The 26,402-nt window shown below is 38.3% G+C and overlaps 6 protein-coding genes across 18 annotated transcripts in view; 3 read left to right on the forward strand and 3 right to left on the reverse strand.

Annotated features, from left to right (window-relative positions):
• Window positions 1-98: 98 nt before the first annotated feature.
• Window positions 99-14,157, forward strand: LOC122568855. Of its 7 annotated transcripts, none has more exons than XM_043729105.1 (13): window positions 99-1,800; window positions 2,991-3,113; window positions 3,183-3,650; window positions 3,857-4,252; window positions 4,357-4,775; window positions 4,914-5,209; window positions 5,489-5,554; window positions 7,653-7,860; window positions 8,006-8,257; window positions 8,979-9,181; window positions 9,473-9,564; window positions 10,476-10,668; window positions 11,076-14,157. In XM_043729105.1, the coding sequence occupies exons 4-13, from the start codon at window positions 4,181-4,183 to the stop codon at window positions 11,399-11,401; spliced, it is 2,127 nt and encodes a 708-aa protein (XP_043585040.1). In that variant the 5' UTR covers window positions 99-1,800; window positions 2,991-3,113; window positions 3,183-3,650; window positions 3,857-4,180; the 3' UTR covers window positions 11,402-14,157. The 7 variants fall into 7 exon arrangements, with proteins under 7 accessions (XP_043585040.1, XP_043585057.1, XP_043585030.1 ...); XM_043729122.1 differs by having other exon boundaries at window positions 2,991-3,102; window positions 3,162-3,650; XM_043729095.1 differs by having other exon boundaries at window positions 2,991-3,102.
• Window positions 14,158-15,569: 1,412 nt separating this feature from the next.
• Window positions 15,570-20,950, forward strand: LOC122569024 (rho guanine nucleotide exchange factor 7). Of its 4 annotated transcripts, none has more exons than XR_006317303.1 (13): window positions 15,625-16,025; window positions 16,110-16,343; window positions 16,423-16,549; window positions 16,668-16,842; window positions 16,953-17,162; window positions 17,276-17,474; window positions 17,581-17,817; window positions 17,923-18,001; window positions 18,110-18,234; window positions 19,965-20,136; window positions 20,256-20,361; window positions 20,453-20,537; window positions 20,631-20,770. XR_006317303.1 is itself a non-coding variant. In XM_043729478.1 (13 exons), exons 2-13 carry the CDS (start codon window positions 16,275-16,277, stop codon window positions 20,791-20,793), a joined length of 1,743 nt encoding a protein of 580 aa, XP_043585413.1. In that variant the 5' UTR covers window positions 15,635-16,025; window positions 16,110-16,274; the 3' UTR covers window positions 20,794-20,950. The 4 variants fall into 4 exon arrangements, 1 of the variants encoding a protein (XP_043585413.1); XM_043729478.1 differs by having other exon boundaries at window positions 15,635-16,025; window positions 20,256-20,357; window positions 20,631-20,950; XR_006317301.1 differs by lacking the exons at window positions 20,453-20,537; window positions 20,631-20,770 and having other exon boundaries at window positions 15,570-16,025; window positions 18,110-19,546; window positions 20,256-20,357.
• A 184-nt stretch (window positions 20,951-21,134) lies between these two features.
• On the reverse strand, window positions 21,135-21,834 carry LOC122569176 (mediator of RNA polymerase II transcription subunit 11). Its single transcript, XM_043729785.1, has 3 exons — window positions 21,586-21,834; window positions 21,360-21,500; window positions 21,135-21,266 (listed from the first exon to the last, which is right to left on the reverse strand). The coding sequence occupies exons 1-3, from the start codon at window positions 21,659-21,661 to the stop codon at window positions 21,145-21,147; spliced, it is 339 nt and encodes a 112-aa protein (XP_043585720.1). The 5' UTR covers window positions 21,662-21,834; the 3' UTR covers window positions 21,135-21,144.
• Window positions 21,835-22,004: 170 nt separating this feature from the next.
• LOC122569081 (synaptotagmin-7) overlaps window positions 22,005-26,402 on the forward strand; it is a 34,082-nt gene continuing 29,684 nt past the window's right edge. For 3 of the 4 annotated variants that reach the window (XM_043729622.1, XM_043729617.1, XM_043729589.1), the window contains exon 1: window positions 26,189-26,320. The gene's annotated coding sequence lies outside the window, so the exon portion shown is untranslated. Of the gene's footprint in view, window positions 22,024-26,188; window positions 26,321-26,402 lie in introns of those variants that run through there. The other variant, XM_043729579.1, reaches the window with a different exon arrangement.
• LOC122569171 (cytochrome b-c1 complex subunit Rieske, mitochondrial-like) lies at window positions 22,261-23,267 on the reverse strand. Its single transcript, XM_043729774.1, has 3 exons — window positions 23,003-23,267; window positions 22,697-22,874; window positions 22,261-22,589 (listed from the first exon to the last, which is right to left on the reverse strand). Exons 1-3 carry the CDS (start codon window positions 23,250-23,252, stop codon window positions 22,298-22,300), a joined length of 720 nt encoding a protein of 239 aa, XP_043585709.1. The 5' UTR covers window positions 23,253-23,267; the 3' UTR covers window positions 22,261-22,297.
• On the reverse strand, window positions 23,401-26,220 carry LOC122569074 (vanin-like protein 1). The gene is made up of 8 exons (XM_043729556.1): window positions 26,079-26,220; window positions 25,623-25,744; window positions 25,253-25,393; window positions 25,031-25,177; window positions 24,806-24,972; window positions 24,524-24,738; window positions 24,315-24,419; window positions 23,401-24,226 (listed from the first exon to the last, which is right to left on the reverse strand). The coding sequence occupies exons 2-8, from the start codon at window positions 25,680-25,682 to the stop codon at window positions 23,520-23,522; spliced, it is 1,542 nt and encodes a 513-aa protein (XP_043585491.1). The 5' UTR covers window positions 25,683-25,744; window positions 26,079-26,220; the 3' UTR covers window positions 23,401-23,519.

Here is a 26,402-nt window from a genome sequence, read left to right on the forward strand (position 1 = left end):
AACCTGTATAAATGTACAAACGATCGTAAGTGCGTTGTTACTGTGTAAAAAGAGTATCGTTTCGAAGGAACGGATAGAACGAACGATTGTACGTGTATGCAGTACCGTATGTGCCTTCTATATTTTATAATACTTGAAAAAATACATAATCGGCGACAGGATCCTTCAGGATGCTTATTACGAACAAATAAAATACGAGAAAAAAAGAAAATCATGAAATGCAGGTATTTAAAAAAGTTTGTCAAAGATCGAACGTTTTTTTCGTAGCTGTAGGGATATTTTCAATGACGTCGATAATGTTCGGCGATAGGAACGAAAAAAAATTTTCTTTTCTGTCTTGGATCATTACTCTTGGTTCACTTTCTACTTTGATTTTTTCTATTTGTTTTTACCGCGCTTGATTTATATGTGAAAAGCAACGCACGAATAAAATGTACGCGAATATACGCGGAAGCCTTGGATCGATAGATGTGGTTGGTGTTTTGACAAAGCGGTCGATCAACTCGCGTGCGCTTCGGGTAAACTTGAGGGCGTGTGTGTAAATCGCGTTAAATCGTTCAGCTACAAAGACCACGCGAGTATCATCGATTTGCAGATTGCTAACGCGTACGTTTTCCTTCCCTCTCTTCCTCTCTCTAATTCTTTTCTTTTCTTGCTATCTCACGAAAAGAAGCATATTTCGCTTAGTGTTGTCGACTGTTGTTCTTTTTCAATACTTGCAAGCACGTATCCCGTGCGAAAGAAATACGAAAGATGCAAAGTTGAAAAGTAGAACGGTGGAAGATAAAATGTGGGGCAAAGGTGACTGAGGTGAACGGCACTAGCTTGTAACACGCAGAAAATGGTCGCGCATCTGCGCAGATGTACAGATTTATGAGGTTCAATAATTTGTCAGGAATATGGCAATACTTTGTTCGATAGAAGTTGCTCGATATAGCGTGCATACCTCATTAAGGTTACGAGATCGGATTGACATTAATGAGTAGAACCTTTAAATTTACCTTGCCCTCTTTCCGATACTTTCATTCATAGAATTTTCATGTACGATATAGTTAAAACAAAATGATTCGATCGTTTACTATTATTCGTTCGTTTTATTATTTTCTCCGCTTTCTTCAGAAATGAACTGCATAAGTATATTCGATCGATTTATCGAAAAGGTTTTTTAGTCGACTCGAACTGACGATCTTTTTTCATCTCTAGCCTTCCATCGCGCAACGATATTAATATCGATATTTGTAAAAGTTGTACATCCTTTGATCTTCCTGTTTCAAGAGTGATTCGTTCCACGCGTTTGCTTGAAATGGGACGATCGTCGTTGTGTTGAATCTGTTGGGTTAATATTTTTAAAAATATAGATTTTTAGCCATCTGGAAATATAGATTCTTTCGATTGATTTGAATTGGTGCATTTAATATTGCTACTAGAGGAAAATATGAAGCAAAAATATAAACTGTACAGATAAGAATAGAGGTGAAATAAAAAATGAGGGAATGTAAAATGCAAATTGTTGAAAAGGTCGAATGAAAATGCACAACAAATGCGATTAAAGAAGAAAGGCATAGATTGATACATGTTGCAATGGTAGGAAAAGATAGTATAGGAAGGGAAGAAGAGAAAGAAAAGAGCGAGTGGGGAGTTGGTGCAGATCGGGTGCGACGGTGCTGCTAGTTTAGCAGTTTTCACCCTCTGGAGTAAAAGCGCAAGCGCTAATGTCCTTTCCCGAAGCTCGGTACTACACGCCAGTAATCCGTGGAATGCCAAGGTAGAAGGAGCTATTTTTTCGAAGAGACGCAGCAGGTATTACTGTAAACTTTTCTTCCTATTTTTGACTAGACGAATTATAGACATATATATGTAATAAATAGACAACGTTATTATCGTTATTTTGCTCGATCCATTAGATGCAGGTTACCTCCTGCACACTCGATCCGCATCTCTTGCTTTCTTTGCACACTTTCTTTTGCACGCAGTATGTTGTTGTTGATCATTTTCACGGTTAATTATTGGCCTGTTTGCTGTTGCAATTTTGTCCCAGTTACTATATCACTGGCACTCTTTCCTCGTTCATACACGTACAATCGTGTATTGGTTGTGAGAAATGAGAAGTTGGTTTTCAATCCAATGTGTCTGGATTTTAATTAAATTTCGTCAAGTTCCAAATTTCATAGATCCACGATGTGCGTAAGTTTGCATCCCGTATCGAGAGATACAATTCTGCGTGATCACATGAAACAGAGTGAACTATTCCAATGAACGAACGATCAAACGGACAAATTAAAGATAGGGATGCAAACGAACTCTGGATCGTGAATAAACTGTTCTATCGTTGTACAGAAATTGCGAATATATGTATAGAGCATAGAATGCAAGAACGATGGCGTTATAATTGGTATGCATATCTCGCTGGAAATCTAACAATTAAATTGCAACCGACGATACATATTTCCTCTCTCGGTTGTCTCAAATCATCGATAATCATCGACCCATGTAATTTTCTTGGTCTTTATCGCTGACAAACACTCTCAGACCCTCCCTCTCTCTCTCTCTTTCTCTCCCTCTCTCTCTCTCTCTCTCTCTATCTCTCTGTCTCTCTCTCATTGTCTCCCCCTCCTTTCTTGATTATAAAGTGAGTAAGTGTCAGCGATCATTCTAGCAGCTCGATATCGATTTGGTCAATGATCGATAAAACAACAAACAGATTTAGTTTCGTTATCGATCCGAAAACATTATCTATCTGGCTGGATATGTAGGCCTAAGCTAGCTAGGTTGTGAAAGAGAAGTAAAGTCGTTGAATCAGACGACGATTAGCGTCCAATCGAAAAGGATGTTTTCATTGACAAAACGATTCGTTTCGCGCCATTTCTACGTGCACTTTTCTCATACGCTCGATGAATTTGACATTGCGTTGGTCGATCACGTGGCAGGATTTTCAAATGCCGATGCTATTACGAGCGGGATTCGATTGATCATATCGTTTCGCGTTACAGAGACGCAGCTCCGAATAGTTTAAGAATCGATGGTCGATCGAAGAAAGGAGATTGCCGTTGAAAGAAAGAACAGAGACGAAGATCGAACAGGATGAAGACGTGGCGCGTTCAAGTATCGACTTCGTATGGACCAACCAGTTACATGAAACGATCGAATCAAAACTCGCTTAGATCGGTTTAATGTTTTTGCAGATAATACAAATGTCGATTTCCGCATCGCATTCTTTTGAGGATCTGGGCTAGGAGAGAAAGCGAAATAAGATTTTGTGTCATAACGGTCATAAACGTATCGCGATCCGTTTGACTTTCCTCCTCACCGATACTCGACTCGGTTTATTGGGTGAATAAAATAGAAGAGAAAAGTAGGAAATAAAGGAAAAGGAAGCGCCGGGAAATAAGTATCGAAATAAGGCGTACGGACGGGAGGACGAACGTATAATAGGAAAGAAGAGGTGATTAAGAGAAAGTACTGAAGGAGTGAAGAAGAAAACCGTTGGCGGAGAGGTGAGGAAAGTGGGCGGCATTGCCAAGATCAAATAAAAGAGCCTCGTGACGGAGGGGCTTCGTACGGCCCTGGCGCGACTGCGGCACTGCACCCCCACAGGGGGTTCTCTGCCAAATACACCGAATCCGCCTTCCACCCCGGAACATAGAAATCACGTGAGTATTGAAAATTGGCAAAATAACGCAAAGAAAGAGAAAAAGAAAATGTGTCTGATGTGTTTGATACGATAGGGGGATAGGAGTGCATGGATGGAATGAACGTGCGCGCGCGCGTGTGTGAGGAAAAGAGAGTGGAGGCGGAAAAGAAAGAGAAACTGTGAGAGTGATCATCAGTTGGCGTGGTGAATGTTTGATGAAAACAGGGATGTCTGGTGGATGGTCGCGGGTCGAACCGTAAAAACGGTGGCAGCTCAAGGGGTAGCGATGGGACCGATTCAGCAACAGCCGAGTCACAGCAGCAGTCGCAGTCGCAGTCGCAGCCGCAGTCGCAGTCACAATCGCAGTCGCAGTCGCAGTCGCAGTCGCAAACATCGCGTGTTTCTAATGCCAGCGCACATCGTCACAATGGATCGGAGAATTCGCGCGAAACCGATTTGTTGTCTCACGCTGCCTCCGCGTTACGAAGACTGCACTTTAAATCCGCAGGCGGAAGTCGCAGTTGTCGCACGGTCCCAAAAGTGGTCGTTATGGGTTCGAGCACCGCTTCCGAAACAACAATCAACACTAGCACCGACAGCGCCAACACGATGCTCACCATGGTAAGGTTATCGAGGGTGTACGAGTTAACCGTGTTAACGCGTATGCGAATGTGCGCGTGGAAGAGGATGAAAGGTTCGAGCGAAAAATGAGTATTTAATCGTAGGTGACGACAACGGACGGAGAGCAACCGGACGACAGTTTCGATTTGATGGATATTCCATCGGAGATGTCACCACCGGCTGCTACATCGTCGACCGGTGGTCAGTCACCGGAACCGATTCTATCGGCTGTAGCTGTAATCTCTTCACCGCTACCAGTCCACGCTTCGACCTCTTCGCCAATAGAATATTCGACCCCGGACGAGAAGGGACTTAAAACTGGCGCGATTTTGAGATCAGAACTTCCAATCGATTGTTTGGATATTCGAACATCTAGTGTTTCGAATCTTCTCGATGAGACGGAGATTCCTTCGGTCGATGCAACGCCTATTATCATCCACGGTACCGTCAACGAGGTCGGCAAGGTTTCCGTCTCCGGAAGAACCCCGCCTCTTCCAGATCTCCGAGCGACCGACTTTTTCAGGTTTCTATACCATTTTTTATCCATTCTCGTTTTCCTCATACCAATTACGTCACTCGACTTTACTCTTATTTTGCTTGTCCTTCCACACATATACACACACGCTCGCATACACACACACACACACACACACATATACAGCACACCAGTAAGGGGTTCGATGGATGCTGGTCAACCAGACCCGGATGGTCTAAATCCGTTGTTAACCTTGCTTGTTGGAAGACCCCGTGGCGAAGATGGGAATCGAGAGAATCGAATAGTAAACAACATCGGTGAGAAGAAATACGGGGAGGGAAAACCGAATGTGAACGTTACGACGAACCCTCTGGACATATCGTTGATAGGAACTCGCACCGATCAAAGTAACAACGATCAGTCGTCCGATGGTTCTGGTAGAACAACCAGTGCCACGAGCAAACCTCGAGGAAAACCCGCCGGTAAGTCGAAACGATCAATTCGACGTTGATATTTAACCGTTTCCCATATTTTCTAATTAATCTCGTGTTTCGTTGATGTATTTAACGATAAATAGGTGGATAATTTATGCCGATTCGTTTATGTCGATCGTTGTAAAATGCGGAAAACATAAGAAACTGCTCGCGAGCAAACAAGTAGAAATAGAAAATAATCGAAAGACGAAAGAGCGAACGAAACATCTAGAGACAGATTTTAAATCTGTTCTCGTTAAGAATATCAATTGTGTTGTTTTCTTTCAGAATCGCATCCCCTCGTTTCAACCATTCATTCATGGGTCAGGCTCTTTTTCCCGTTTTGCGCAATAGGTATAAAGTTGATTATGACCGAGTTGTGCTTCGAGACTCTTTATTTTCGAAACTGAGAAATCACCGAACCGACTTTACGCATATACCATGTGTAAACTCGTTAAAAAACCGAGTACATAATTGATTTGTTCAAGTCGAAGTCGAGAACGGCTTGAGCAGGACGATCATGGCACGATAGTCGCCGATCGTCAACGGTTGGTGGTGCCTCGGGTTCGCGCTGATCTTGTCCACCAAACGAATTTCACGGTTCCTTCGTTTCCGCCTCTTTTCCTATACCGTTATAGGATCCAAATATGAGCAGTACTAGTATTCTCATGTTTTTACTTTTGATTTAATTGTATTTTATTCGCTACATCTTTTTGACATTTCGATTCTGTGTTTGCTTCCTAACTCTCATTTTCTCTATCTCTCTCTTTTTGCTCCTTCTTCATCTCCTCCTTTCCCCCCTCCTCTCTCCTCGATCAAAAATGATTGAAACGAGCATACATGTATGTATATTGTACATATTTCGTTCGTGTTCGACAAAAGTATTTGCGTGTATTTGACATTTCGTTTTGTAACGGTTGATATCGCTTGGTCGCGGCACGCTTTCCATGACTAGATTTCATAAAGGAACAACTTAATTTCATGAGAATCAACGTTGATCGACGATAATTGATGTAAAAAGCGGAACGGAGTACTACGATGGCGAACGTTCGAGGGAATGTTTCGAGGAGAGAAGAATCGTCGCTCATTAACATCACACACAGTTTCATTGCATTGCTCTGTATTTTTCGAAGCTTGAAAAGATGTAGTATGCTACGATATCCAAAAGCGCATGTATTGTCGACTTTGCCGGTTAGCTACTATAACTATAAATAGGTGATAACGCCTCGATCGCCATACTGCAAGTATCGTCGAATTGCCGCCCTGGATCACGAAAATCTCCATTCGCATTTTCTTTTTAGTGCTCGATCTCTTTTCTTTTCATCTCTGCCGAAATATTGTCTTCCTTTCGTTATCGTACTCTCCATTTTGGTCTCGCGTTACTTTAGCGTCGTCATTTCTTTCTTTTCTTTTCTGTTCACGTTTTCTCTCGTTTTCGTGAATCGATATCTTCAACGTGCGCGCGCGCGCGCGCTCGCTCGTGTGTGTGTGTAGTATTTCCACCTATCAATCTGTCTATTCGTTTCTCCGTCCGTCTGTCCGTGTACCAGTCAATTCATAACGTCGGTGCCTAAAGATACACGAGTTTCCAAAATATCGACGACGAAACGAAGAGAAAAATGAACGCAGACAAAGACAAAAGAAATCGAAGAACAAATGTTGTATATATGCGCATAATACGGCAGCATAGTCGTTGATGATTGGAAAGACATTCCTTGGTGTAGTTACACGCTATATCCAATGTTACATCGTGAATTGTGGGCGGCAATTCTGCTTGAAAGACGCACGCGTATGTGTTTCACGCGTAAGCTTAACACCTTGAAAAAAGACTCTCCCGGCATCGCACGTTTCTTGGTCGCGAATAATCTGTTTACGCGAAACCACCGTAAAGATGTAGCGGTGAAAATCAAAGTAGACGAGAAAGTATTTAGATCCGATATCGAGGACCGACGAACGGAAACGGAAACAGAAAGGAAGGAAAGTAAAACAGGTGACGATGGTGATGGTGAAAATGAAGGTGAAAGTGAAAGAGGAGATGGAGGTGGAAGAAGAATATATATAGAGAAGGAGGAGGAGGAGGAGGAGATGGAAGAAAAGGCAGGAAGCGTGGAGCGTTGAAAAAGGGCAAGATGAATTCCGTGTTCGTTCGTACGATCGGCTCCTCTCGGCCGGTGAATCGCGTATGAAAATACAAAAACGAGAAAAGGGAAAGACGAGGACGAAGATGGGGGGCGCGGACAGAGTTGGGATGGGAATATGTACACAGCGTTGTGAATCAACTGCGAAAAGGCGATAAGAAAGAAAGGAAAGACAGGTGATGCAAAATGAAATGTAACAAACGAGGAAATTCTCGATATTCGGTGCTCGGAGATCTTTTTATAAGTACCAATGTAAACTGCAGTCAGGATCGAGGAACGAGGATAACGGATGTTTACTTTCTAATGCCGAAAAGGAGGCAACGCGAGTGGAAATAAGAGATCGACGCAGGCGGCAACAATCGTGGTGCAACAACCGTCGCTGTCATTGGACGGATCAGCCGGAGCTGCAACAATATTGCTGCACCCAGAGTTGGACGTTAGACGTCGAGAGGAAAATATGAGACAATTGTTGGATGTGGCCAATACCTTGACCTTGCAAGAAATACACGACTTTGAGATGAGGTTCGCTTATTATTCTTATTGGACGCTGTTACACGCGTGCATTATCATTTTACTCTATTATTCGTTAGACGTAAAACATATCAACGGTTAGGTACTTTCGAGCAAGTATGAAACAACCGATCTTTCTCTTCGTGGAATGTTTCAGGTACGGTAGTCCGCACCACAGTCGGTCTCAGTCGGTTAAGACTCCCGGAAGTCGTTCATCGGGCAGACCAAACTACCTGTGTCTTCCACAACAGAGATCAAGAGTCGCGAGCATGCCAAATACCGGCGTTGAAGAAGAGTATTATAGACTTCGACATTTCAGTATAACTGGTAAAGGAGTTGTAAATCGAGGAGACTCGTTGAAAAGTCGGAGATCTCGATCAAACAATAGCGTCGCTTCGAGTAACTCGAGGTGAGATTCCCCTATTTCCAATCCCTCTGTTTTTTCGTTTCTCGACAGGTATAAGCCGGTTATTGCATTAAACAACAAACTCAAGCAAAATGAGAAAAAATGAGAAAACGAGAGAACGGACCGACGACAATCGGAAGACAGAAGGAGAAGCAGTAGTAGTAGTAATAGTAGTAGTAGAAGTAGTAGTAGTTGTTGTTGCTGTTGTTGTTGTTGTTGTAGGAGGAGGGGAGAAACAAGAAGGAGAAGAAGAAGGTGAAAAAGGAAGAGGAGAAGAAGAAGAAGAAGCAAAAGAAGAGGACGAAGAGAAAGCGAAAGACGACGACTTTATAATATAAAGTTCCACAAGGCGATTCTACTCTAAATCGAACGCGTGAGTTTACGTGTAGCATTGAGCGTTTGAGCGACGTAGACGCACGTGTTGGACCTTAGAGTAGAATTTCAATGCTGCGCGCAAAATGTATCACACAAAGACAAACACTTGCATCGCTTCCGATTGTCATCGATTTTTCTAAAATAGACTATTCCGAGCAAAAACGAAGTTGTCGTTAAACAAATACCGGACAGATGACATAATCGATATAAATTACAAGTTACGAATTTCTTTCTTTCCCTATATCACGTGTATGTAAATATCGATTATATACTTGTTTTTTTCTCTGTTTTTTCGCCCTTTTATCGGTTTCTACCATGGCGTGACTACCAACGCGATTTGGTGATGCAGCACGGAACATTTAACAGCTTCATATCCTGGATCGGCAAGAAATTCTGCAGCGGGATCGTTGGCGAGTTCCCGCGAAAGCAGCGCGTCTCAGGGACCAACACCGTATCGCGTTCTAATGCTGGGAGCTCCAGCCGTAGGAAAAAGTTCGCTGGTTTCTCAGTTCATGACGTCGGAATATCTTCACGCGTACGATACATCGATTGGCAAGTACTAAATATCAATTGCTAATTAATATTATTATGTATTATAATATATAATATTAAATATAATTATATATAATATTATATTATAATATATATTAATTATCAATATTACTTTTACACTGTCCGGTTTGCCTCGAAACTATTGCACGATATCAAGCCTAATTTGTTTCTTCTTTTTCTTCCTACCTTTTTTTCCGTTCCTCTCTTTCCAATCTATCGTCTCTGACTTTATGCTCCTTCTGTCCTCACGATGCCGTGATAAAACACTATGCTCCCGTTGTTTCTTTACAGACGATGAATCGGGAGAGAAAACCGTCAGCGTTCTTCTAGCTGGAGAAGAATCCGAACTGACTTTTATCGATCACTCTAGCACTGAGATGACGGTACGTTGCGAATTACACGTGTATGCATGCCCATTGTATTGCTGTGTTAACGTACGTAATCGAAAGTGAGGAAAATTTTTTATAGAATATACCCACGTTTGCTTATTATTAGATGAATTATCGGCTTACCACGCGTGAATGATATGTCGCCATCGAGCTATGAAATGTACGACATACGCAGATCGGGAATCAGAATCTGAATCGAGAATTTCGAGAATAGATGGAATAGATTAATAAAGGGGGAGAGAAAAGGAAAGAATGTACGAGCAAGCGGGAACGTGAGAAGGAATAGGATGCGCGGTCGAACGCGCACATGTGGTTAGCAGTAAGCATGTAGTGTAAAACTCGGTGTGCCACCCTGAAGAGCGATTGACGATCATCGAGCCGTAACTATCGGTCAACCGTAAAACGGTCCAGCGATCGATCGAACCGTCTAACCGCGATATCTTATATATATATATATATATATAAGATTATATACATATATATATAACAATAAATATATACAATATATATATATATATATATTGTTGAATCTTTTATATATATATATATATATATATATATATGTATATGTATATGTATATATATATGGCGAGTTGAAAATCATAATGGTGTACATAAGTCGGTGCTATTTTTCATAAAACGTTATTTGCGTCCCCATTACCGTGAAAGATTCGGTAAAAAATCTTATTAATGCTATGATAACGTAAGATCGGTCAGTAAAGAGTGGGGAATAATACTTTGAAAAATTGACAAAGTAGCGAAAGTACTGGAGTTAAAAACAACTCTTTCATTACTCCGCTACGATATTCCACTTAGCGGTGCCACGAATCGGTTCGACTCGCCGACCGATACTATTGGATACGACATATTCGCTCCTGTCGACAACGAGTGATTTCTTTTTGCAGCCGGAAACCTGCATAACTACGTACGAACCACACGCTTACTGCGTCGTCTATTCAACGACCGATCGAGCTTCGGTACGCGTGGCGGAAGAAGTTTTGCAAACACTTTGGCGCAGCGACTACATGTCGGCTCGAGCGGTGATCCTTGTTGGAAACAAAGTCGACCTCGTTCGCAGTCGATTAGTCTCGACCGAAGGTAAGAAGCCGTGTAACTTACCCGACCGTTTCGCGATAGGTCCTTTCATTGTTTCGTATCATTTAGCTACCTAGTTGATACCTAAGCTATCATTAGATCCCTCCGAAAATTCAAGTATGGGAGATCACCGGAAGATATACAGTATACAATACATACATACAACATCGATTATCGTTGCCGACGCGTACACACACGCGGAATCGCCATATCAATATCCCTCCATTGCTCCCTTGATTTTTCTTTCTATTCTATTCTATTCTATTCTATTCTATTCTATTCTATTCTATCCTATCCTATCCTATCCTATTCTATTCTATTCTATTCTATCCATTTTATATATTTTATTCTATTCTATTTTATTCTATTTTCATCTTTTTGATGGATACAATTCTATTTCTATGTTGTAGAGGGGAAATCTATGGCTACATCTTACGACTGTAAATTTATCGAAACATCGGTCGGAATCAATCATAATGTCGACGAACTTCTCGTTGGCTTGCTTACGCAAATTCGACTGAAGCTCGAGAACCCTGAAAGAACGAGGGACCTATTTCGGAAGAGATCGCGAAAGAATCGTAGCAAATCACCTTTAGGATCTTGTTCTGAAAACAATTCACCGAAAAAATATCGCGGTAGTCGTACAAGTACCAGTTTAAAGGTACGAAATTTATTAGGTAAGGTATGGGCAAGAGATAGCAAGTCCAAGAGTTGTGAAAATTTACACGTTCTTTAATCGTTTGGACGAAGAAATGCGACACGACATTCTATTCCTACTCGATCAGAACGTCACTAAAGTTGCTTTCAATCTGCAATTTCTTCGTTTTTTACCTTGGTTTCTTCTCTTCTCATTTCTCTATCGTTCTCTTCTTCCTGGTAGTTGTTTTTTATCCCTTTTGCCATCATTCATTATTTTTCGATCTTTATTCCATTTTTCTACATAACTTCTTGCGCTTTGATTACTTTGGATTTCACATCGCGGGGACCAGCATTCATCAGACCACTAGTCAATTCTCTCGTTGTTTTCTATTTTACTCTAATCGTATTGGTGTTGTAAGTTTTAATGGAATCGGTTTATTGGATAAAATACGGTCCATCTAAATACATACATGATCGAATATCTTGAAAAACGTTTATAAAAACGTTTCTGCGGAACTTTAACTACGTTTCGACAATGGAGTGCGTGTCAAAAAGTCACGAATAGATCGAAACCTCGAGTATAGAATAATTCGAACGAGTTTTCTCCGTTTTTCCCTAATTCCTCTCTGAAACCAACTGTTCCAACCTTGAAATTATAAAAAGCCGAAAGCATTGTGTGTCACTTACATATTTCGAACTCTTTATTTTAGCTTGTTCACCTCTTCTCTCGCTCTCAAACTCTTCCTCTTACATCAGTCTTTTTTTGTTGTGGTGCAATCAGTTTTATCGATCTCTTTACTCTTCGCATGTTTGATATACATATGTATATATTACTCCCGTTCTACGATCCTAACGCGAAGAAGCGAACCAATGTTCTTATGTTTTTCAAGCTCGCACGATCGATGCACAGCCATAATCACATTAGAATTATTTTCTTCAAATTTCACTACATACCAGGAGTAAAAACACCATTTATATTATATATCTCTACATTAATATTCAATCGACAATATACATATATATGTATGTAAGCAGTTACTTCGTCTTTCGCAATTCCACAACTTTCCTACATTGGGTTTCGTCGTTACGTTAGTTGTCACGCAAATGTTGCTTGAATGGTTGATTGGTTGAACGCAATCGTGAACAAACAGTACAAAAGTTTGTCGCCTTACTTCGTTCGTCACTTAAATGATACAGAGAATAAGATAGAGAAGGAGCGAGGGAAAAAAATAAGAGCCGGAAGAAAAATGATAAAACTAAAAAATGGAAAAATAAAAGGTACACGTGCCGATTTTTTATCTCGCAAAACAACGTTAAATTATGTTTCTTATTAATCTGTTACGATATATTATGAAAATTTATAGAATAACAAACGCGTTTTTTCTTGTTTGTAAATCGCGAAGAGAAAAAATTGTAACGAAACGAGTTGTATCGCTCGAGCAAACAGATTAGTTTGCGTTTAAGTACATACGAAGAGGAAGAAGGATTTACTTAATAGAAAAGAGACAGGGAAACATAAAAAGGGGAAAAAAGACAAAATCACACATTTAGAGTACGATAAGTGCATAAATACAAGTTCACATGTGAGATTTTGTTCGTTTACGAGGTTTTGCAGATATGACAGATTTTTGGAAGACTGTCCGGTAAATTGTATTACTCTTTAAGTATACAACCAATTTTACCTTAGTCTGTACTGTTACCTTATAATAACCTCCCGTCCATTGACTAGAAAGAAATTTCTACGAGCCATGGCAATCGTTTAAATCGCCATTACTGCATGGAATCGTAACGAACGTATCGGACATTTCGAGTACACGAATGACCATAAATTAGTCGTTAAGAATCGCGCTACTTGTTTCCGCGAAAAGTTTCCATTACTTTTCGTGCCGAAACGAACTGTAATTGTACCGTGCTGTACCGTGCCGTACCATGCCGTGCATCGTACCAAATTTTAACTTTTAACCTTTCAAAGCGCATGTGCGAGACTGATTTTCATTCGATTTCGAATATCGAACGATACCGCTGACGAACGGGCGTTTCGTTTCCTTGAGAAAATTGTTTGCGAAATAAACTACATGTTCCGATAAGAACAAACGTCGTCGATGCGCGCATGCTCTTTTACTTGTACTTTTTTTCTCTTTTTCGAGAAAAGATCGTCCTCTGCTCTTCCATAGGCCGTATTTAACGACGAGAGCAGCGACGTTAAACGACAAGGACATGCAAAAGGAAATTGAGAATGAGAGGGCAAACTGTAATCGAAAGGACCAATTTGATAAGAAATAAGATGCGCAAAGAAAAATAAAAAGAAAACATTATGACTTTCATGAGTAGCTACGATGGAATGAGAATGGGGATGATGGGGAGCGTGCGAGCGAGAGAGAGAGAGAGAGAGAGAGAGAGAGAGGGAGAGAGAGAGGAGGGGTAAAAACGAGGGATTTAGGGAGGGAAGAGTACGATGTTCGCTGATGATTATCCGTCCATCAATGTACACCTTGAAAAAGATATCCTTCGCAAACGACCATGCCGATTTTAATCAAGAGCTGATCGATGTTGACGAGCTTTGTTTGAAGGATCCACACGAACACCGTCTCTTGGAATGTGAGGTGGTGAATCGGTCGCACTGCCCTCTCGATGTGGAGAAAATCTCGAGGAAGACGCAAGCGGAAAAATGATATATGTACAATGTACATATAATACGTCTCGATTTTGACGGACACAAACACGTGTCGTTTGTTGAATATGTACGTACGTATGTATGTATTTATGTATGTATGTATGCATGTAGGCACGTATGTGTGTTTGTTGTGCGTGTGTGCGCGCGCATGAGCGCGTGTGTGTGCATGCATTTATGTATTTATGTATGTATTATGTATGTATGTATGTACGTATGTATATATATGCATCTGTGTATGTATGTACGTATGCATATATGTATGTGTGTATGTATGAATATATGTATGTACGTATGCATATATGCATGTGTGTGTGTATGAATATATGTATGTACGTATGCATATATGTATGCGTGTATGTATGAATATATGTATGTACGTATGTACATATTTATGTGCGTATGTATGTATATACGTATGTGCGCATGTATGTATGTATGTATGTATGTATGTACGTAGGTATGTATATTCGAATGTAATATGTATGTATATGCGATCGAATGCACCGACGAATACCCATTTTGCGGACCAGAGCCTACCGATTAGGCAATTTCTTCGATCGATGTTATATTATATCCTTGTACCTGTATGCGTAGTAAAGCCGCGCTAATTTTATTGTCTTTTCTTGTTATTAGCGTATCAAACAACGTTGTTAGTATATTGACCGTTGCTATCGAGAATACGATTTTCTAGTGTATAGAAGATCGGGATACAACGAGAAATAGATTGAGATCGAATTTGCGATTCGACCCCGATCTTCACGCTACATGATGTCATGCCGGTGATAGCGATGACAATGATTATGACAACAAAGACGCTGACGACGATCGTTTCGATAATATATTACAAACATTTTTATTTCTATTTATATTTCTATGTCTGTACGTACGTCCAATATATCTGAATTAAGTTATCGTTTCATCCTTGTGTATGTATTTTAAAATCATCGAAATTGATTGTTCAGCGAATTATTATGCTGATGCGTTGATAATAATTCTCGTTTTTTCTTCATACATATGCATGTATATATAGGAACTACAAAATCTCTTGAAAGAAAATACTTCCTGAAGCATCGTGTGATCGCCAATTTAAGCATCCGATAAAAACCAAAGCCATTGTTTTCCAAAATTCTATTTCATCGTATACTAGTGGTGGAATATTAATAATGTCCAAGAAAAAAAATGCGACACGTAGATGATACGGAATGCATGTAAACCGATAAAATAAAGATATAGCATTTCTCATTCATCTAATTCGTTTACTACGAGTTGCACATTTTTTTTTTCATAGAAATTTATCTTTTCGTATGCTTTTCCGCGCATCCACTAGCATCGCGTGAATACACGTTGGAGTATATACGCGTGTATTTTATTTTATACAATGTTACATATAAGCCCACTTACATAAATTCACAATGAAATTTCATTTCTTAAAAGGAAACTGTTTTTAAGTTGTTTGCTTTTATATACATATAATACATATGCTTTACGTTTGCTTTTTTATACATATAAGCACGATATTATAGGAAGACGAAAAAAAGAGGAAAAAAAGGAAAGGACTGTTACATTTTATTCTATCTCTTCTTATATGAAAGAACTAGTTCTTAGAACTAATTTCAATGCGTACGTATATATTTATATACATGTGTACATACACTTGATAACCATGTAAGTGGGGACTGAGGACGAGCAATCGCAAGAAACGCATGAAACAGAATATGCGCCACTGTTATGTATGGATTTACTTGTGTATATGTGCATTGGATATTAATAGCTTGCTGAGATGTCACAGAGTTACAGGCATCTAAAAGAAAGACTAACCTCTTCGTTTCTTATACGATAAATGGTTATATTGAACGCAACCTTGAACAATTTTAGATACTTATCACACGACAATTCGACAAATATTTATCGAACGTAATCGAACTCGATCACATGCGGAATCACGTGCAAGGAATATCCCGCGATATTGTAAACCAAGGTAAAACGTATGATTAACAGTGAAATGTCATTTGGCGTTTAAGGATAGCAGTATGAAACGTAACTTTCCGTGAGTTGAACAATATCCAAGTGGATATATTTAACGAATATATTATATAAATTCTTCAACGTTGTATCGTTTAAAATTTTTTAGTGCAAGTAAACTTGAGTGGATGGATAAGAAATTGAAGGAAGACTAGAAAAGTTTCTCTATGCGATGGAGCTATTCCATTAGACTTTTCATGTTTCTTTTATATCCCATTTTAGATTTGCTTCAAAATACTTATTTTTTTCTCTTTTTTGTATTTATATCAAGACCATGTCAAAGCCTGAGACACCAAAATTTGTAACTGCTCTTTTTTCCTTCAAAGGAAAAAACAATGACGAGGTATGTTTCATTTTCTATTTTATTCTCCATTTCTATAGATTGGTTTTGCAATTTCAACACTGCTGCATTTTTGTTTTAGCTGTGTTTTAAAAAGGGAGATGTGATTACGATAACACAGATAGACGAAGGAGGTTGGTGGGAGGGAACATTACATGATAAAACAGGATGGTTTCCATCTAATTATGTCAAAGAGTGCAGGGTTCCAGGTATTGTGCATGTAATGAAACAATCTGTATTTAATCGTTTTGATAATCTCCATTAGATTCTTATATGCTTACCTTTTATGCTGTTACTACATTTACAATATTTTTATTTTGTTTATAGAGAATAGTGTCTCAACTATGAAAGCAACTGAAAAAGTTCTGCAAGAATCTCCCGTGCATCAAAAGCTAAATCGTGATATTGTATTGAAAGATTTGGTGGACTCTGAAAGAGTGAATGTAGCAGAATTGCAGGGTTTGATAAATAGCTTTTTACATCCTCTAGAATCTGCTAACATGTAAGTATATGTGATAAATTATTTATTAATTTTGTGGGAATGCATACATACACATACACACACCTTTGCAATACTAAAAATGAGATATGTTATAAATCTTCAATGTATAGATTGAACAAAGAAGAATACAAGCAACTTCTAGGTAATGTACATGAAGTTTTGGAAGTACATCAACGATTGCTATCCAACTTGGAAGCAGCTATGACACAAGATTCTAGAGTTGGAAATCTCTTTCTAACACTTGCACCAAAATTAAAGTCCATTCATACAATGTATTGCAGAAATCATCCGAAGGCAGTATGTATTTTAGATCGGTACAGGTATGTATGAAATAAACAAATTATTTTTATGTTACTTAAGTTTAACTATAGGAAAAGGGTATGACACTTGAAAGTTATATTCTTTACAAAATTAAATTCATTTATTCTTCTAGAGATGAACTGAATGATTTCATGGAACGTAGTGGAGCAATATCACCAGGGATATTAGTATTAACAACTGGTTTAAGTAAACCTTTCCGAAGATTGGATAAATATTCTGCTATGCTTCAAGAATTGGAGAGGTATACGGAAAGAAATCATCCTGATAGAGGTGACACACAACGCAGTATAGCAGTATACAGAGAGATAGCAGTAAGTGTTTGATTGTATCCTTACGTTGTCCTCTAGTTTAAGCTCCATAAGAATGCTTGGCATTTTCAGCAAAATACGTTACAATTTTTGTTGCATTCTCTTGTAGGATCGATGTGCATCTATACGAAAGCAACGTGAGTTGGCGCTTCAAGTGTTAACAAGCGGTATTAAAGGATGGGAGGGAGAAGAGTTAAGCTCACTCGGGGAAATTCTTTATGTCGGATCTGTCACTTTGGCAAGCGGAACTACTGGTCTAGATCGTCGAGATAGATACTTTGTTCTTTTTCCAACGACTCTTTTGGTCCTCAGTGCCAGTCCAAGGATGAGCTCTTTCGTTTACGAAGTATATTCGACATTTTTTTCTCTATATTTTATATATTCTTGTTGTATATCTCTCATCTTCACAGAAATGTCTAAATAAATGCTTACACGTTTTCTCCATTCGCAGGGAAAACTTCCATTAACAGGTATTACTATTACTCAAGTGGAAGATACAGATGAAATAAGAAATGCTTTTGAAATTACAGGCAAGGAAACCGAATCATTTATTCGTTATAAAATAATATTAATCACCACGCAAATTCGATACAAACTTTACTTGACCTGTGATCAACAAAATTTCCATTTGATCTTAGGACCAATGATCGAGAGTATACTAGTACTTTGTGGTACTAAAGAAGATCAGCAGCGATGGATCGAACTTTTAATACAGGAACAAACAACAAATAACAGTCTCGTGAAATCATCACCGACGTCACGCGTGAGTTACAGTTTACCTCCATATGCTCGTCTTTCAAGATATTTTGCAAAATTAGTCAGACAAAAAATTATACGTCCTGAACTTTTGAAAAAATTGCTTTATTTACAATACGTTCTGCGACCGGATATGAGTAATGTAAAAATGCGAAGGACTAATATAACGACATATGTCCTTCATCCGATGCAAACAAATAGTCAGGATAGTTGTTCACACAACTACTCGGCAAGTTTCGAGTCGAATAAGATCGCAACGGGGCAATCATTCGTTGGAACGACAATGTTGCGTAAATCTACTTTGACTCTCAATGTGAAATATGCATTAGCAGATATCGATCTTAGTACTGTAGGAGTAACAAAGGGCTCATCTTTGACGGAATTAATATCAACTGAGAATGATACACGAGGTGAAATCAGTAAAAGTTTGCCACTTGTTAATGTTGGAAGTTCTATTACTGCTGGTTTCGCCAATAATAATAATAATAATGTAAATACCGTAAGCGTTGTTGACGAACAACTCGCTTGTCGATCACGTTTCACGAATCTTGCTCGTTCGTTTCCAATTGGCTGTAACTTCCATCAAGATACATTTGATGAAACGAAGAAGCACATAGATGTAGCGGCCGCGATAAAGTGTTGGAAGAGTAAAGAATTCACTGACGAACAACCTATTATGATAAATTCTGTACATCATCCATCCGTTCCTGTGTGTAATTCAAACATTATTGAGAATTGCTGTCAAGCGAATGTAATTAGTGTTGGATCATCAGATTCAGGAATGGCTGAAAGTTATCGATTAAATTCTTCTGAAATAAATTCTTCTTGTAAATCGTGTACGTGCGTTGAGAACAAGTACAGCATAGAACATCCTATAAGGATCTATTCTGATGAAAGTGAGAACGATGAGAATAATTTTGAATATCAGTGCGTTTGTACATCACCTTTTGGTTCAACCCCCAGGGATAGTGCTCACTTATCTGATTCATCGAAACACAATGATAATACTTTAGATCCTCCGACCTGCGAAACTGCTAGTACGATAGTTTACAATTCTGACCATGCCTATGCAACGAATAAAATACAAACAAACGAAAATGTGCTTTCGAATAAATATGAGCATACAATGCAAAGAAGGTTTACACAACCTATACCATACACACATCAAAGTATTGTACGAAAAGTTGGAAGGAAAGCAATTCAGCCAATTCGACCTGTGGAAAACGATTATGATGGAACACATCAAATATACACGTCAGGACTGTATGCCCATTGGTGGTTGAAGAAATCTATACCATTTTCTGGATGCTCGGATCAAGGCAAGCTTCCATGGCATGGCTGTCTTTTTCTTCCTACTTGTTTAATTAGCGTTTTTGCTTGTGTTACTACTAATTGTATCTTCTTACACACGCGCGCGCACGGCACACGCACGCACGTACACACATACAGAGAGAAATGAAACGCGTACACGAGCACACAAGCGTATGCTTTCATTTCACAGCCATGTTGTGTGAAGTAAGCTTTCGCTTTACTAACGTCAGTATGCATTTTAAGAATCTAATTGGAAAAAGAAAATCTGCGTTCACTTGCATATATAGTTGGTTTATTTATAATTTTTCTTTCGTTCATTTAGAACATGGACATGTATAGAGCATGTTTCAGAAATATATATAATTCTTAGTTTAGTTATAATTACCATATATAATAAATTGATTTGCACTCTTTACGACTTATTAGATTTGCAGTCAACAAAGCGGGAAACAGCAACAACAACAAACGCAGCAGCAGCAACGACAGTCACAACAACACAGATCAATCACGGAACATTGTGTCTCCCTAGGAATTAGAACACCTTGGAGTATCGCTTCGTTACGACCAGCACCTCCTTTCTATAGCTTCAAAGTATTTGGTAAAATTGACATTTGGATTTATCACGCGTATGGCCACCATACGGTATAAATATGAAATTTGAAAAATATATCGTAACATGTATATTCATAATAACAAGAAACATGTTATCGCTTATAGATGAAAGACAATTTGAAGAGGATGCGATCATATTGAAGGTGATAGAGGCATACTGCCTTTCTGTTAATGCTAGATTCACCGTCCATTCTGGAGAATCAACTTGTAGGTTGTGGATTACATTTTCGGTTTCTAAGATGTATAGTAGTGAATTTTTGTATAGTAACGTTTACATGTCGCATATCATGTTTACATTTTAGCAATGCTGGAATATGATTCGCATAAAATGCGAGACAGAACATCTTTGATGCATAATCGTGGAAATTGGGATTTTTGTAGTAATCGGTAATCATCATCTAGTTATGTTATAGTATTTCCCATAATTGTATACAGTATACACAAAGAAAACGCTTCTAACATATCGTTCATTTTGAATAGGACATTATCAGAAACAGTTAGAACATTGAAGAACCAAATGACAGATTTACAATCGCAAATGTCATTATTGACGAAACAATTGGACGAAGAGAGAAGATCGAGACTTTCTTTAGCCGCAACGGTAAAACGTAGCATTGGTGTTGTGGACGGATCGGTACCTTAAATGTTCTTGACAAAAGATATAATTTCTTGATATAATGATCTGTGTTTTATCATATTTGCATCTTTTAACCCGATTCAATTTAAGTTTGACATTGGGAATGTTCTCTCTGTATTCACACAGTGCCATTGTAATAAAAATAAAAGAATGAGTAACTGAACAACACGTATAAATTATTTCACCTTTTCATTCATCTTAGATGTGAAATTTATTACTTATTTCGTTTGCATGGAAATCCTTAGGAATGTATATGCATCATGAAGTATGTTGACCGAACATATGTGTATGAATTTCTGTTACATCTGAATGAAAATACTCAAAAAGGTTGATTCAAAAAAAGAGCATTCAATGTGTTCATCTTGGTTTATTTTTAATACGCTCTAATTCGTTTACTCTGCTTCGTGCGTGTTCTAACCTGTGCCATGCCATTTGAAGTACCTTTTGACTAGCATATCCAGAGCCTTCATGTGGTTGCCCTAAAAAGGAGTAAATTTAATAAGAGAGTAAAGTAAATTAGTTATTCGTATAAAAAGACGAGCTGACTTTTACGTGGTCAAATGATTATTTACCTGTAGAAACTTGAGTTAGATAATTAATTTGTTCGCTCAATTTTGATTCCACGAGTCCCAGTGTTTTTAGAAATTGCTGAGTTTGCGCTTCAACTTGTTTCAAGCTACATTTCTCTTTACTGAGTTCCACAAAAGCTTGCCCTACACAAAGTAATAAGAACTGTCTTTTAGTTACACGAGAATTATGGTGTTACGTGGTGTTTATAAATAAGCGTTTGTTGATTACCTGCACTTTGCATGCACACAATAATATCCTTTTCAATCGTTTCAAGGATTTGTATTCTCTCCATCGGTGGCGTCATTGCGAATTAGTTGTTAGAAGCTAAACGCACATTTGATTTATACGAAATTGTTGAAAAAATGATTACAGAAAAACAAAAATGAGAAACATAAAGTATCACGTAGTATCATGCTTAACGTCGCACTAATGAACGTATTGTAATATGACCGAAGTTTACCGAATATAATCGAAATGGTCGAAATGGTCGAAACGCGGCGCTGTCTGATACATCAATCGGTATTCCCAAAGAGGAAGTTTCCTCTCTGACACTCCTTTCTATGTATCATCCTTTCTATGTTTCCTTTCTGGTTATACTTACAATTGAAATTAGTAAGTACATATTTTAATCAATAGTAGTAACACAGAGGAAGTTTCACGTGGATAGTAAGTATATTTGTTTATTTACATTATACTCTTTTGCATTATATATTTATGTCACATTTTATGTTTCATGCGTTTAAAATGTAAGAAATAGGCAATGCGACGAAGGATTTATAAAAGTATGTAAATTTATTATCGCATAATTAAACAATAAGGAAGATTCTTAATGAAGAAAGCTGGCGTGATTAAAAAAAAAACAGTGGTATTACGCATGTAATAAGATATAGTTAATATTAGAAATATTAGTCGAGTAAATCATTTATTAAGGACAATGAAGTCAACCAACTAGAATGGTATCGTCATCGAGGAATTGATATTCTGGTATTTCCAAATTAGTAGGTGCTGGTCCTTTACGTATGCGCCCAGACGCATCGAAGTGAGATCCGTGACACGGACAGTAAAATCCACCGCGTATAATACCGGAGTTAGGAATTGGTATGCAACCGAGATGCGTGCAAATTCCAATGACGATCAACCATTCCGCTCGTTTGACTCTTTGATCATCTGTCTCAGGATCCCTTAATGTCGCCACATTTATTACTTTCTCTTGTTCTATAATGGATTGGGAGCTGTAATGTATTTGAAAATGTTTGAGTGTTAAAAATAAGATTTGGATAAAGATAAAGAGCAGAAAGTGTAACCATCAGGAATGGATGATATTGGCTGAATAGCTCACCGATGGTAAATGAAGATCGGTTTTCCTCGCCATTTAAATACTGATACCTTTCCCACCGGTATATCTTGTAAACTAATCTCAATTTGCGCTTCTGCTAAAATGTTACGTGCTGGAGCCAGACTTAGTATGTAATGTAACAAGTGAGACTTGAACCCATAAAGTCCAGCAACACTGCCCACTAATCGAAAACAAAGGATCACGTTATCTTCATTGTCTTATCGTCCTCGGTCGCGCAAGGACCTTTATCTCCTTTTTTTACTGTATTTGTTTTTATTTTTCATAAACCTCGTACTCGTGGGAACGTACCAAAAGACATTACGTAACTTGATGTTTTTCGCTCATCGATGCTCCGTTTAGTCGACACATTCGAATTCTGAAGAGATTTTCGACGATATTCTTGAAAGCTAGCTTTGGGTAAATCAGTGTGTGCATATCGATTTTTTAAAGAGAATGTTAGCGTACTTGCGTTCAACCAATTCTCGAAAGGAAATCGAGAATAAATCGATACGAAAGACGATGACATTTCTTCTCGGAGCTTGTACTGGTTACTACCCATTAATATAACATGAAATTCGTTCGAACGTCGTGTTTTTATCTTGGTTACGATTCGCGATTGTTTTTTGAAATAATTGCAAACGTGAATGCATCTCACAAAAGAAAGAAACGGAACAGAAGGTATAAAGAAAGAAATATCAAACCAAAAGTTGTTACTACCATGTTATTGTCAGTAGATTGATACATGTCCACAGTATCTTTTATTGGAAAATTTGATCGGGGCGAAAAATGTTATGCAAGAATAATGTAGTAAAGATAAATATCGAAATTAATTCCATTTGTCTTTCTCAAAGTCTCTAGCATATATACCAAAGGTAATAAGATTGTTGATCGGTTCGTCCAAAACCATAGTTAGATTCATTTCGTTTCCACGTATATGTTCAACGTATGACCACTGTTCGAATGGAATAAGTGAAGCATCAAGTACGCTAGGCATTATCAAAATTTTTGTGTAATCGTTGAATCTTGCTGTGACGCTTAAAGCGGAAAATATAGTATCAGATCGGGAAACGAAACCGCAAGAATGGATAGATTCATTAAGACATTGAATCAAGCCACATAGGCGGACACCGGCTTCTACCTGAGTGCCGTACAAGCGAACACCGTTGTAAACTACCGCGCGGTAATGAATCGAGGACGAATTGGTTATGGTTTCCATATCAGCCTTGAAGTCGCAACAAAAGTTATAATGACAAACGGTTTCGGTCATCGAATCGTTGTTGAGCAGAATAGATTCGAATGATGTAACATTATCGTGTAATAATTTCATCCAGTCGGGCGTGACTTCTTTCTTTATTGATTTATCACAAAGTGTTCCATGGTATGCAATGTTTTCCTCCGTTTCTTGATTTTTCTTTTCTTTGTTCATCGACTCCTGTTTCACTTCTGCTCTTCTGGATTTTATTGTTTTTGGGACTCGGGAGATCAAAAGTTTAGGATCGCCAGCCATGGTTACGTTGGCTATACCGTTACGACCTAACGAAATTGAATTGGAAATTAATTGAGAAATAGAACAAATATTTCAACAAGTATAAAATTGTGAATCTGTATGAACGTGCAATACCTAAATAAATTCCGCTTCCCGAAGTTCCGATAGTAGGTTGGTGATATCCGGCTACTAAAAGATTCACATTCTCTGCAAAAGACCATCCAAATTGCGTTTGAATGGCTGGAAGAAAAGTTATAAATGAAAAATGTTAATTGATTGATTGCAAGCTGATAAAGAAAATATATAGTATGTTGTAAATAAATGGTATTAATGACATAAGATACCAGTTAAAAATGGCGTTTCCGAGAACCAGGCGGTGGTGTAAACGATATTTGAAACTCCTTCTATTCTAGTCAAGGATAAGGGCGGTACCGAAAATAGTATATCGAAGCATATAAAGGTGCCAAATCTCACACCAAAATCGGTGTCGAATGTTACGATTTCCGGTATCTCGGTCTTATCGAATTGGGCTTCCATATAGAGATTCACTTTGCGATACCTGATTACAAAGAGAAGGAAGAAGGAAGGAATCGTTATAAATCGATCATGAAGATATGATTACATACCTGGCAATTATCTTTCCTGTTCGGTCGAACACGACATTAGTGTTGTGATAATGCCATGTTCCGTTCGAGGGGCATGCATCGTTGTAATTGGCCAATCGCTTTTCAGCGATATTTACCACCACGTAGATGCGATTTTCTCTTGCAGCGCATGATAGTCTTTTTAACGTCTACGAGGAATAACAGAAGAGATCTATGGTCTATCGAGTGTGGATACAGAGCACTTACTTCACTGACGTTAACATCGGTTCCCGTGCAAGGGATATATTCATCGACAGCGGAAGGAATCGCTGTTGCCCAGGAATTCATTTGTGATTTGCCAGGCAAATGGATCGATGTCAGTCCATCTTCCGGGAAAACGATAATGTCAGCACCCTGTGTGGCAAATTCTCACATCAGGATTAACATGTTGTGAAAAACAATCACACCATGAAACTCGATCGAGCTTACCTGTTTACTCGCTTCTTCTATGTACTCGATGTACGCATTCGTGTTTTCTCTTAAAGTTAATACGGCATTATGCCAATGATAAGTCGGTGAAAATTCTACCACAGCTGCGGTATAATAATCCGATGAATTCTGTTCTGTCATCTGTTTTATACAAATGGATAATTGGGATTAGCGAACGATCATTTGTTAGATTACTCTTATCCTTATTAAACGATGACAAGTTTGGAATCGTGTTTTAGATTTTGGTCTGTTTCGTCTTTCCAAAAATCATCCGATTCTTACCAAATTTGTATACAATGTACAGGTTATTATATAAAAGGTATTCACAGAAAATGTATACCTGTTCGTACTATTGAAATTTTAACTTTACCTGATATGAAAATCGTATGAGGATCAATAAAAATCCAATTTCGTTCAATTTTCCGCGCATGGTGTTTGCTTAACTCGTCAGTCCTTTAATTTAGTTACTCTAGAAGAAAAAATACTAACAACCTGCAAAATGAAATATTTTTATCGTTTTTGTAACACCTGATTCGATAGATTTGTACGTTTATCCTTTTGCGTTTCGTGTTTTAGTATCTTCGTGTAGTTTTTTTTGCCCTATACATTTCATGAATATGTAATATGCATATATAAAATAGGAGATTTGATTCTGTCACTGAATCAAATACACGCGCGCATATGCGTATACATATAATACACATATCACATGGAAGATAATCGGTAAACGATTAGACATAGTGTAAAAGTAAGGTTTTTGAAAATCTAAGCGCGATCTGTCAACAGCCGTTTAATGATAATATAAATTGTAATAATTTGATTTTACCGTTGTCGCGATGACAAGAAATCCGTAATGTGAGATAAATACTAGTCTAGTACTTCTTTGACATTCCGTATTTATACCCACAATGATGATATTTACGGTGGGGGGTTTATCTTGTCAGTATGTACGTAGTAAGTGCAACGTGTCGTGCAACTTCGATTGTGGGAGAAATTTCAGAACGGTTTCCTCCAACACTATTCTTTGCTTTATCATGAACGTTCCTATGCACGTAATAACAATACATAGTAAGTATGTTCTGGTACATATAATGCGTTGCTAGCAAATTGGAAGATAGAAGAAATGTGAGACCGGATGATTATTTCTGAC

The sequence above is a fragment of the Bombus pyrosoma genome, linkage group LG1 (genome assembly GCF_014825855.1).
Source record: "Bombus pyrosoma isolate SC7728 linkage group LG1, ASM1482585v1, whole genome shotgun sequence".
In the NCBI taxonomy this organism is placed as follows: Eukaryota; Metazoa; Arthropoda; class Insecta; order Hymenoptera; family Apidae; genus Bombus; species Bombus pyrosoma.